The following is a 12,498-nucleotide window of genomic DNA, read 5'->3' as shown; positions in this document are numbered from 1 at the left end:
ACAGTTTAAAATAACATTTTCAAAGAGTTTTTAATGATATGGGATGATTCTCACCATGTGTCGTTGATTTTGACAAATGGAGTATGTAACTAAATACTTGATATGTTCCCAGTTTGGCTTTAAAACGTGGGGATGAGGGCTGCCTGGGTGGCTCAGTCAGTTAAGCATTCAACTCGATTTCGGCTCAGGTCATAATCTCATGGTTCATGAGACTGAGCCCTGCACTGGGCTTTGCACTGACATCATAGAACCTGCTTGGGATTCTCTCTCTCTGACCCTCTCCCATTCTCTCTCTCTCTCTCAAAATAAAAATAAAAATAATAATAATAATAAATAAATAAATAAATAAAACATGGGGATGGGGGCGCCTGGGTGGCTCAGTTGGTTAAACATCCAACTCTTGACTTCCGCTCAGGTCATGATCTCACAGTTAGTGAGTTGGAGCCCCTCACTGGACTCTGTGCTGACAGTGTGGAGTCTGCTTCCGATTCTCTCTCTTTCTCCCTCCCCTCCCCCACTCTCTCACTCTCTCCCACTCTCTCTCTCTCTCAAAATAAATAAATTTAAAAACAAAAACCGGGGATGAGCCACAAAGTCCCCTGAAAGAGACTTATTTCCATGTTGCCAGTGGTTGTCCTCGGGCATGTCCTTTCCTTTCTCTTTTTGCACTTTTCCGTCTTTTCCGGGTTTTCTACAGTGGCCCGATGTCATTTTAGAATCTGAAAGCAAGGTAGACATTTCTGTTAAAATGCATACTCCTGGGTGCCCCGGGGGGGGGGGGGGTACAGCAGATGAGGGGGCCTGGGGAGGAGGCAGTGGGCCAGCCCTACGTTGGATCTGGGGCACCCCTCGCTGACCCAACCCACCTCTTCCCAGTTCGAGGGCTGCTCAAAGGCCTACTCCCGCCTGGAGAACCTGAAGACGCACCTGCGGTCCCACACTGGGGAGAAACCATATGTGTGTGAGCACGAGGGTTGCAACAAGGCCTTCTCCAACGCCTCAGACCGCGCCAAGCACCAGAACCGCACCCACTCCAACGAGGTACACCGGCCAGGGTGTGCACGGCACGTGTGCGTGGGGCCCCGCTGACACTCGAGTAGATGCGTGCTTTCTAGACTTCTGTAGGCCATCAGGCGGCCAGGTGCCTGATGCCCCTCCACTCCTCCCCGACCTGCGGTCTGAGCTCAGCACACGTCAGCAGGCCCTTGGGCAGCTGGCACCAACGTGCTGTCGTGGCTAATGCCTCTGACCTGCCGTAGCTGTCAGCCCCCTACGGATGGGGCACAGGGCCGTCTTTGTCTTCCCAGCTAGCCAGAGCCCCTGGCAGGGCTGAGAGAGCCCAGGGAGAGCAGTCTGCCGTACTGCCTCCCAGTCCAAGCCCAGCCGCCCAACTGCTTTTGCTCAGGTAGACTTGGGAAGGAACATTTCTAAAAGCTTAGATACATTTTGGACCCCAAAGGGATTTCCTCCAACGCTTGCAAGAAATCAGAGGAATTCCCAAAGGAATCTAAACCCCATAGGGCCTCTGCAGACAACAGCTCGCCTTGGCAAGGGGTGTGTGTGTGTGTGTGTGTGTGTGTGTGTGTGTATTATGTGGGTCTTTTGTGGACGTGGATTTGTAGGATGTGTGTGCATGTGGATGTTTATGTACATGTGCATATGTGTGTGCGTGTGTGTTTGAGTGTGTGTCTGCACGCACATGTGTGAGCACGTGTGAACGTGTGCGTGTGGGTATGGGGGAGTGTCTACACGCGGGTGTGGGGTATATAGGTGTGCGTGTGTGTGTGAGCTCAGGACTGAGGTTCAGAAACCCTGGGTTTTCGTCCTGTTCCTAAGTGACTTCGAGCCCGTTTCTTTGCCTCTGTGAACCTGACTTTCCTCACCAGAGAGACCGGGGTGTTAAATGCAGTCTCACAGGTGTAACAGACCAACATGAAAACATCCCAGTGCCCTGACGACAGGGGAGGCAGCAGTCCCACCACGATCTGTGTCCCCACTCCTTCCGTTGTCTCTGATCTGGGTCCCTAGCTAGTGATGAGGGCTTCCTCAACCATGTGCTTACCCGCATGAAAAGACGGCAGATGAGACCAGAGGGGCCACGCTCCTGCAGGCCCGGGGCTGGCGTGGCTCCCTCCGGGCACACTGGCTGTAGATTAGCTTGAGCACCTTCCGACTGCCGGCCGGGCTCTGCCGAAGGACATGACATGGCTTCGGAAGACTGGGGAGCGCTCCCTCTCACAGTCTGTCTTTACGTCCCATGCATAACACAGGCCTCCTTCTCTTCCCAGAAACCCTACATCTGCAAGATCCCAGGCTGCACCAAGCGATACACGGACCCCAGCTCTCTCCGGAAGCATGTGAAGACGGTACACGGCCCAGATGCTCACGTCACCAAGAAGCAGCGTAACGACGTGCACCTCCGCGCCCCGCTGCTCAAGGAGAACGGGGACCACGAGGCCAGTGCCGAGCCCGGGGGCCGGGGCTCGGAGGAGAGTGCCGAGGCCAGCAGCACCAGCCAGGCCGTGGAAGACTGCCTGCACATCAAAGCCATCAAGACCGAGAGCTCCGGGGTAAGCAGAGCTGGGCAGTGGAGGCCCCAGTCCATGCCTCCCACCCACCCCCAGGAGGTCCGGCCCAGCAGCACGAGGGCTCAGAGCCCCAGCTGCCGCGTGGGGTCTGCGTCAGGGTCCCCCGCTCTAAGTGCACGATGACGTACATCCTCCTCTCTCCAGCTCAACTTTTCCTCCCTTCACTACCTTGGGCCTCTCGTAGAACCTGTCTTGTGCCACGTCCCATGCTGCTGGGCAGGGCCACGGGCTGCGGGGATGCCTGCCCCCAAGTGGTCAGTCTGCGGGCGGTTCCTGGGGTCTGCCTTGCCGACCGGCACCATTGCGCCACAGTCGGTCCCCTCCCTTCTGTCCTGTCTCTGCGTCCTTGCCCCCGTGGCCTCCACTCCTTTTGTTCTAACCACCTGTTCTTTGTCTCCACCTCTTTTTCTCGACTGTACCTCCCCTAAGGATAGACGGTACTGAGGTGAGCAGAGAAGCCCGGTGGGGGTGCGGGCGGGCTGGCGTGATGCGGGCGGGCTGGGGTGCTTGTCCAAGGCTGATGCCTAGGCATGGACTGACTTGTCGGTCCAGGCCCCTCAGGAGCCTGGCAAGGTGGGTTTGGACAGGTAGACACCAAACACTGCAGGTGGAACCCTGGGGACAGACAGGGGCTGGCAGCAGGAGTCAAGCTGGCAGGTATAGGAGCAAACCGTGGGGCCCACCCTCCAGGAGGGACAGGGCCGAGTGGAGGTGTGAGTTCAGGCCACAGAGGAGGGAGGGACCATCTGACAATGGATCTTGAATGCCAACATGAAAAATGTGGGTCGTGCTGTGGGCAGAAGGGAGCACTGTAGCTTCCCAAGGAAAAATCTGGAATTTGGGGGCTGTTGGCCTAAGAATGAGCCCAGAGGTGCTACATCTGAAGTGAGCCTCGGCCGGGCTCAGATCCCAAGTCCCAGTGAAGGTAGCTCAGGCTCTATGGAGTCCTGCATTGTACACGTGGGCTATGAGCTCTCTGCCCCACTCCGCATCGGCCCAGCGGGACGGCTAGTTTGGGGTGGCCGTTCGGGCAAGGGCCTGGATCCAGGAGGTCCACCTTCCCTGGTCTTCCTTGCCCTTTCCAACAACCTGCGTCTGGCCTGTTGAGAAAGCAGCAGGTCAGCGGGCCTCCGCCGTTCCTTGCTACATCATACGGCACCTCCCTGTCGTTGGGCACATTAAGTACCCCCCTTGAGGTCATCTTCATGCAGCCGTGGCAGCCTCTGTGGGGGACAGCTTCCAAGTGCCCATACGTTGAAAGCCCCACATGCAGAGGTCTGGCCCGGACGCTGGCTAGGAGAACAGAGGAGCACGAGGCAGGGGAACGTGGAGCTGTCCATTACTGGTGCCTTCTGCGAACCAGATGCTTGCCGTCCAGCCACTGACCCTGTCCCAGAGGCAGCACAGGTCCATCTTACAGCTGGGGAAGCTGAGGTTCAGAGAAGTGAGGTGGCCAAACAGAATGATGCTTGGAAGCTCCTCCACGTGGCAGCTTCCTTCCTGGGTGTGTAAGGGCCCAGCGGGCTCTTGCACCCTCTGAACCTGTGCCCTCTCGCCACGCCCCTGTAGCTGTGTCAGTCCAGCCCCGGGGCCCAGTCGTCCTGCAGCAGCGAGCCCTCTCCCCTGGGCAGTGCCCCCAACAACGACAGCGGCGTGGAGATGCCGGGGACTGGGCCCGGGAGCCTGGGAGACCTGACAGCTCTGGATGACACGCCCCCGGGGGCCGACGCCTCAGCCCTGGCCGCTCCCTCTGCTGGTGGCCTGCAGCTGCGCAAACACATGACCGCCATGCACCGGTTCGAGCAGCTCAAGAAGGAGAAGCTCAAGTCACTGAAGGATTCCTGCTCCTGGGCCGGGCCGGCTCCACACACCCGGAACACCAAGCTGCCTCCCCTCCCGGGAAGTGGTGAGTGGAGGCCCCGGGTGCGTGGGCAGGGGCAGGGGAGAGCCTGGGGCGAGCACCCACTAGGTTAACCTCCATCGAATGCCACCTGCCATGGCACCGGATGCCCACAATAGGATGGCTCTTACCAGCCCATTGCACAGATGAGGAAGGTGAGGCTCAGAGAGGTGAAAGTGCCCTAAACAGACCATCGGCAGAGCTGAGACAGCCCGGGCCATGCATCTGCCGAGAGCACCACGGCAAAGGCTCTAGGGAGGAGAGCAATACACCCCCAGTCCCTGTGGTCAGAAGGAGCCTATGGTCGGAGGGCCATGCCATGAGATGCACACTTGACGGGGAAGGAGCCAGGAAGCGACGACAGAGCTCAGGGTGGAGCTGTGCAGAGGAGGGAGACAGCAGGTCAGCTGAGGAAGCGCAGAGAGGACTTCATGGAGAAGACAGCCTCAGGAGGCATTGACGAAGACGTGCAAAGCGTCTTTGGGGGCATTTCCTGAGCGCTGACTCTGTGCCAGGCAGTGAGCCCTCCCAGGGACCGACAGCCAGTGTGGTGGACACTGAGAGGCGCCAGCTTTCGCTTGCAAGGAGGATTTGTTGCCCCAGCTGTTGAGGGACCTGCTGGTGAAAGGCCTTCAACTGTCAGCCTCATACAGAAATCGCCTGGGTGGCAGACAGCTGCCTTACCCAAGGTCACCCCTTCCTGGGGTGGCCCCCATCCAGTGACTGATCCCTGCAGGAGTGTCAGGCCGTTCAAGGCTCAGAGCTCCCTGTGACATCAGCTGTCATTGGGCCTGCGTCACCACACACTTCTCCCTGCGCGCTCTGGGGCCTTTGCTGTCTTCCATGGGTGTGGATCTCAGGGGGCTGGCTAAGCAGCCTGCCCAGTAAACCCAGCCCCTGGGGAGCCCACCTGGCTACACCCAAACACAGAAGGTGAAGGGGCAACCAGGCTGTGGCCAGGGCCTTCGGGGCTCCCCCCCCCCCCCCACACACACACACTCCTCTCAATAACCTCCTCCTATGGAGAGGCAGGTTCTGTCTACAGGTGGAGAAACTAAGGATCAGACATCAGAATCCAGGGCCAGCCAGCCGGTGGTAGCTAAGATCCCAATCCAGCCTCATTGGTTGAGCTCCTGCTGTGTGGCCGGGCACACTCGGCTGGGGCAAAGCAGGAGAGGCCCCGCGTCCCCACCCCCACCCCCACCCCCGCCTCCCTGGGCACTGACCAATCTCCTTTCCCGCAGGCTCCATCCTGGAAAACCTCGGCGGCGGCGGGCCGAGCGGGCTGCTGCCCAACCCGCGGCTGTCCGAACTGTCCGCGGGCGAGGTGACCATGCTGAGCCACCTGCAGGAGCGCCGCGACAGCTCCACCAGCACGGTCAGCTCCGCCTACACCGTGAGCCGCCGCTCCTCCGGCATCTCCCCCTACTTCTCCAGCCGCCGCTCCAGTGAGGCCTCGCCCCTGGGCGCCGGCCGCCCGCACAACGCCAGCTCGGCCGACTCCTACGACCCGATCTCCACCGACGCATCGCGGCGCTCCAGCGAGGCCAGCCAGTGCAGCGGCGGCGGCTCGGGGCCGCTCAGCCTCACGCCCGCGCAGCAGTACAGCCTGCGCGCCAAGTACGCCGCGGCCACGGGCGGGCCGCCGCCCACGCCGCTGCCCGGCCTGGAGCGCGCGGGCCTCCGGACCAGGCTGGCGCCGCCCGGCCCCTGCGCGCGCCCGCTGGGGCCGCGGCGGGGCAGCGACGGGCCGGCGCACGGCCACGCGGGGCCCGCGCCCGCCTTCCCCCACGAGGCGCCGGGCGGCGGGGCGCGGCGGGCCAGCGACCCGGTGAGGCGACCCGACGCCCTGGCTGCGCCGCGGGTGCAGCGCTTCCACAGCGCCCACGACGTGAACCCGGCCCCGCTGCCGCCCTGCGCCGACAGGCGAGGTCTCCGCCTGCCCGGCCACGCCAGCGCCGACAGCGGCCTGGCCCGAGGCGCCTACTCGCCGCGGCCGCCCAGCATCAGCGAGCACGTGGCCACGGAGGCCTTGGCGGTGGGGGCGGACAGCGCCGGGCCCGAGGTGGGCCTCATGCTGCCCGAGGACGACCTCGTGCTGCCGGACGACGTGGTACAGTACATCAAGGCGCACGCGGGCGGTGCCCTGGACGACAGCCCCTCACAGGCCTATCCCCCCGAAAGCACCTGCTTCTCTGAGAACCCTAAACTGCCCAGCCCCGGGCTGCACGGCCCCCGCAGGATGGTGGCTGCGGACTCCAACGTGGGCCCCTCTGCCCCTGTGCTGGGAGGCTGCCAGCTGGGCTACGGGCCCCCCTCCAGCCTGAACAAAAACAACATGCCTGTGCAGTGGAATGAGGTGAGCTCCGGCACCATGGACGCCCTGGCCAGCCAGGCGAAGCCTTTGCCCTTCTCGCAGGGCAACCTGGCTGTGGTGCAGCAGAAGCCGGCCTTCGGCCAGTACCCGGGCTATAGTCCACAAGGCCTGCAGCTGAGCCCGGGAGCCCTGGACAGCGGGCAGGGACACTTTCAGCCCTGCGGGGGAGGCCCCTCGGTGCCTAGGATAAATTACATGCAGCAGCTGCGGCAGCCAGGGACAGGTGGTCAGTGTTCCAATATGACCACCACCGTGAGCCCCCACACCAATTACGGCCAGGCCCACCCCCAGCTGAGTCCCAGTGCCATGGGTGGGACCTTGAGCCAGTACCCTCCGTCCTGTAACAACATGGCAGCCAAGCCAGTCCACTTGGGGCTCCCCCAGCAAATGGAAATCGCTCCCGAAGCCGCCATGATGGGCAGCAGCCGCAGGGAACTCGGAATCACCAATTCAGCCCTGGCCGGGATGCCTCCGCTTCACTCAACCCAGAGCTACCCACAGCAGAGCCATCACCTGGCGAACCCCATAAGCCAGGAGAGCTACCGCCAGGGCCCCAACCTTCTACCTGCCCAGCAACCTGGCTTCATGGAGCCCCAGCAGGGCACCGCAGGGGTAGCTGGATCCAGCTTTGGCCTAGTTCAACCCCGGCCTCCCGCCGAGCCCAGCCCCGCCGGCTGCCACCGGGGGGTGCGTGCCGGGGTGCAGCTGGCCTACGCCAGAGCCACTGGCCACGCCATGGCTGCTGTGTCGACCCATCAGGAGATGGCAGATGTGCCCAAGGGAGCAATGGGCGGCGTGGTGTCCCGGCCTCCCCAGCCCCCCCCGCAGGACACGGGTGGGGTCCCGGACCACAGCATGCTGTACTACTATGGCCAGATCCACATGTATGAACAGAACGGAGGCCTGGAGAACCACACAGGCTGCCAGGTCATGCGGCCCCAGCCACCGCCGCCACAGGCCTGCCCCGACAGCGTCCAGCCCCAGCCCTTGCCCTCTCCAGGGGTCAACCAGGTGTCCAGCACTGTGGACTCCCAGCTACTGGAGGCTCCCCAGATTGATTTTGATGCCATCATGGATGAGGGCGATCACTCGAGCTTGCTCTCAGGCACCCTGAGTCCCAGCCTCCTCCACAGCCTCTCCCAGAACTCCTCCTGCCTCACCACCCCCCGGAACTCCCTGACTCTGCCCTCCATCCCCACGGGCATCAGCAACATGGCGGTTGGGGACATGAGCTCCATGCTCACCAGCCTGGCAGAGGAAAGCAAGTTCCTGAACATGATGACCTAAGTTCCCAGCCCCCGGCGCTCCGTGGAGTCGGAGGAGCCTTCATTTCCCAGAGCACGGGAGTTCTAGTTTGTCTTTTTCCAAAAAAAAGTATTAAAGAGGTCTGAGGGAGTTTTGCCAATGGCCGGTCCGGACCACAAATGCTTTAAGGGCAGCTTCGTGTGCAACCTGTCTGGTCGTCTTCGGGATGGCTTTTCAGAACACTTTTAAAAAGTCTCAACAAGAAAGGCAAGGCAGGAGCGAAAAACTCGTTTGCACAGTGCTTCCCAGCCTTTGGTGTTTATAGGACCAAATTGTTCTGGCTTCTTCACCTCTGTCATTTGGCTAATGAGGGATTACACTGGCCAAAGGCTTTCCAAGTACATGAGGAAAGAGGGTAGAGGGAACCACATTTGGGTTTGAATCCGAAAGCCATACTGGATATTCTAATCCAGGAAGAGAAGTTTCTCGTTCCCGTACCTGCAAGGTAATGGAATTCCTGGCCCACTGGAATTCTTCTACGAAGCTTACTTCTTGAGGCCTCTCGCATCCCTGTGCCACAGAGGAAGAAAACAGATTTTTACCTGGATGATTTGGAAGCACGTCCTGACTCCAGGTCTGGTAGAGCTGGCATCTCTACCCCGCGAAGCCAAGTTTGCGACGGGCAGGCTGTTCAAGTGTATATGAGTGACTAAAGAATGGAAGTATTGCCAGAAAAAAAGAAAAATTGTAGTGCTTGGGGCAAGCCCAGAAGCTGCCCTGGCCTCTCCAGACCGTGTTTACAGTGTTCATGCATGTAGAATGTAGCCCTTCCTGGAAAGAACACTTCTAAATACCTCGGGGTGGCTGGAGCTGCTGTGGGCTAGGGATGGACCCAGGTGAGCCGACGCCTGGCACGGGACCTCCAGAAAGTGAGAGAGCGCCAGGGACCCGGCCTCAGGCCACCCTGGAGATCTCCCATAGGAAGAGGAAGTCGTATGTTTACCCAATCCTGTTTCTCCGATGCACTGTCCGCCCACTTTGCCACGGAAAACCCCAGGACTTTGATGGCGGCCTCTGCCCAGCCTCCCCCAGGCTGTGTTGTCCGCTTACCTGCAGCCCAGTGGTCTGTGCCGAGGTACAACATGACGTCCCGGGGTCTTCTGGGTCCCCTCCCCTCTGTCCTGTTCATTCCGCAGAGCACGATGACCTGCATGGTGTTTTTGGTGGGGCTGAGTGGGTGAAGGGGTTGTTTCCTGGGACTCTGAGGGACCATCACTGAATTTTCCTGTTCGCTGTGAACAAGCCCCCCCTGGAAGTGGAACTTGGGACTGGTATCAGAAGACATCGTTCCTGAACATACTGTAGGGCGAATGGATGCCTCCCCCCTCCCCCCACCACACACACATACACCCCCCCACACACACCTTTCCCACACTGAATTCGTGGCGACCTGGCCAAAAGCAACCACACCACTGTGAGCCTGATGATAACCGTGACCCTGGCCTCGGCCACGGCAGGGCCAAGATTTTCCCTGGGCCCTCTGCATCCCAGAACATCAGACGCTCTGTTAGGGTCCAGAGACAAAGCCAAGTCCAAATAACAGCCCTGGGACCCCTCCGAGGGCGTGGGCTCCGTGGCGGTGTTCGTTCACTCCCTGAGCTAGGATTTCACTAGCCGTCCCCAGCCTGTGTATAACCTGTACAGAAGGTGTCGTCCCTGAAAATACTGTAGGTGAATCATCCAGCCAAATTTATATCTCCAAAATATTTAGCTTTTTCTACATGCTATGAATTGAGATGACACACTCAACTTGTAAATAAGTCTTTTTGTACATTAAAAAAGTAATTTTTTCATAATTTATTTTGTCTATCTGCTTTGCCTTGACAGTAGTTAATGAGAACCCGGGCAGTAAATTTGGTGCATTTGAACAGAAACTAGGCTGTATTTTTTTCACAACAGTGTCAAAATTGACTGTCCCGCCTTCACCAAGAAATGTTTAATGCTGAGGCATTTACTGGCTGTTTGTTGGTTGTCTCCGGGGGCGAGGGGTGGGCAGGGTTTGATGATTTACAGTGCCTCTCTGGCTTTTCTTCCAGCGAGCTGATCTGAACATCTAGGTTGGTTTGCTGAGAACCATGTTCCAGGCACATTTCCAAGCACTCGCCCCAAGCAGTCCTCACGTCAGGATTTCCTCCTTGACAGGCAATCTGATGAGCACATTTGAGTCAGGGTGGGGGTCAGGGGAAAAGATCAGCACCCCCCTGTGCTCTGGTGCAGGCACAAGGAGAAAGGACAGGCAGGTGGAGCCCCATACACCCAGCAACCAGCCTTGGGCGATGGGCCCTGTGGGCAGCAGTCATGAACAGGAACTCAGCCCAGGAAGTGACCCTGACAGGTGCACAGGGAGCACTCTGATCTAGCAAGCCAGCAGTCAACCATTAAGCGGTGGCCAGGCCACTACAGGGAACCTCAGGGGGCCAGTGAGTAAGGCATGCGGTCTGAGATGATTTCTGGGACAGAAGAATGGAGAGGAGGGCCTAAGGCTGGGTTGGAGAGAGTAAAAGGCACCTTCTGTAGGGCTGGGTGCTCTGGGCCTCTGAACTTCCTTCTCTCTATGAGAAAAACCTTGACACCCAGCTCAGAGAGTCCAGAGCCAAAGCCATGTGGAGGGCATTCAGCTCTGCGGCTTGGAACCGAGTGGACTAAAGAAAGGCTGGCTGGTAAAGAAGGTAGGAAGCCCCCAAGGAAAATAGAATTTAGCAGGCTGCCTTTCTACGGGGCACCCCAAAGTCTTCCCTGTGTGTCTGGCCAGAGTTTCCTGATGGAAGAGTCACACTCCCGGCCTCACTCCTCCCCAGGGAAGACTCACTTAGCTGACTGCACCCTCGGGAAGAAGAGCCAAGCATGCCTGGCTGGGCCCTAACTCTGCCTCCTTCAGAGCTTATCTTGTACCTTCTCTGCTTCACCACATGGGAAGTCTCTGGAAGCAGCTCTGCCCTGCTCTGGGGAGGTGGGGGGGGTGGGGAGGGGTCCAAAGTTATTCAGCGCTGCCTGAGACTTGATGAGTTGCAGCACTAAGAAGTGCATCTTGGCCATTCAATGAGCCCCATGTCCCCATCAGTCCACTATGGCCGGAAGCATGCTGTATACCGATACCCGCAAAGCTTCTGCACAATAAGCCTCTGGGCCAACTGAGGGTTGGCTGATCCAGGTTGGGCCGGGCCAGGCACTTCTGTGCATCAGCTGCGGGGAGCTAATCCAGTCTTCTTGGCTGAGGAAGCACGTATCTGCCTCACATGGCTCTAACTCTTCTTCTAGGGCCAGGATGTGGCCTGGCCATTGCCTTCTTGTAGCAACAGCAGGTGCACAAGAAAATAAGCAGGAAAGTGACAGTCTTCTTTCGGCCTCTGCTCACAGTGCACCATGGACCACCTCATTCTTCTGGCCAAAGCAAGTCACGTGGCCAAACCCATCATCAGTGACATCGGCAGGTGCTCTCCTGCAGAAGGGAGAGAGAGAGCAAATATTTCTCAACAATACGTAATTCAGGGGCACCTGGGTGGCTCAGTCGGTTAAGCCCCAACTCTTGGTTTTGGCTCAGGTCATGATCTCACGGTTCGTGAGTTCGAGCCCCACATCAGTCTCCACGTGGACAGTGTGGAGCCTGCTTGGGATTCTCTTCCTCTCTCTCCATCCCTCCCCTGCTCTCTCTCTGTCACTCTCTCTCTCTCAAAATAAATAAATAAACTTAAAAAAAAACAATATATAATTCACCGCAGTCTACCCTCATCAAGACTGTGATCCATACCTCTCCCACATGTAGAATATACTCATCCCAGACCCCCCAAAGTCTATCCAATCAATCGTCAGGCTCAAAGTCAGGGATCTTGTGATCTACACCTGTTTTGGATGTGGCTCTTGACCCAGAGACTTAGGAACTAAGAAGAAGCTCTCAGGCCACACCACACATACACCCTCCCAGCATACGGCGGTGGCCCAGACCTAGATTCACTGCAGTTACCACTCACTCATTGGTCCACAGTATCTGACACCTGCTGGGCAAGTGTTGCCAGTGCCCCCACCAGGTGGAATGTTCCCCGAATGGCTCCCCAGTCCATTGTGTACCACAGCTCTGGCTTCCACCATTGGGGTGTTCTTCCTTTTGCATCAACCCTCAGCTTCTGAAGAGGCCATTGGGAAGCATGCCTTCTGGGAGAGCAGAGGGACCCTTCAACCTCTTCCTGTGTGAAGTAAGTTGAGGAGCCTGAGATCCTTTACATTTCCAACACCTTCTTTATTTATTCCTCACATTTGCCCATTCAGCTCTGTCTTGTGGGTTTTCTGCATACTTGATTCCAGGCCACTCTCTGCCAAAAGCCATGCCTGCA

At 58.6% G+C, this 12,498-nt stretch overlaps 1 protein-coding gene across 1 annotated transcript in view; it reads left to right on the top strand.

Annotated features, from left to right (window-relative positions):
- The window catches only part of GLI2 (GLI family zinc finger 2), a 255,988-nt gene extending 246,005 nt beyond the window's left edge, over positions 1–9,983 (top strand). Inside the window, exons 11-14 of the mRNA XM_042994230.1 lie at positions 877–1,041; positions 2,289–2,570; positions 4,158–4,494; positions 5,733–9,983. Coding sequence (XP_042850164.1) covers positions 877–1,041; positions 2,289–2,570; positions 4,158–4,494; positions 5,733–8,152 — 3,204 coding nt within the window. The 3' untranslated portion in view covers positions 8,153–9,983. The remainder of the gene's footprint in view (positions 1–876; positions 1,042–2,288; positions 2,571–4,157; positions 4,495–5,732) is intronic.
- Positions 9,984–12,498: the final 2,515 nt, after the last annotated feature.

This window comes from Panthera tigris, chromosome C1, assembly GCF_018350195.1.
Source record: "Panthera tigris isolate Pti1 chromosome C1, P.tigris_Pti1_mat1.1, whole genome shotgun sequence".
In the NCBI taxonomy this organism is placed as follows: domain Eukaryota; kingdom Metazoa; phylum Chordata; class Mammalia; order Carnivora; family Felidae; genus Panthera; species Panthera tigris.
The sequence above is the reverse complement of the archived record's forward strand: the minus strand, read 5'-3'. Positions and strand labels throughout refer to the sequence as shown.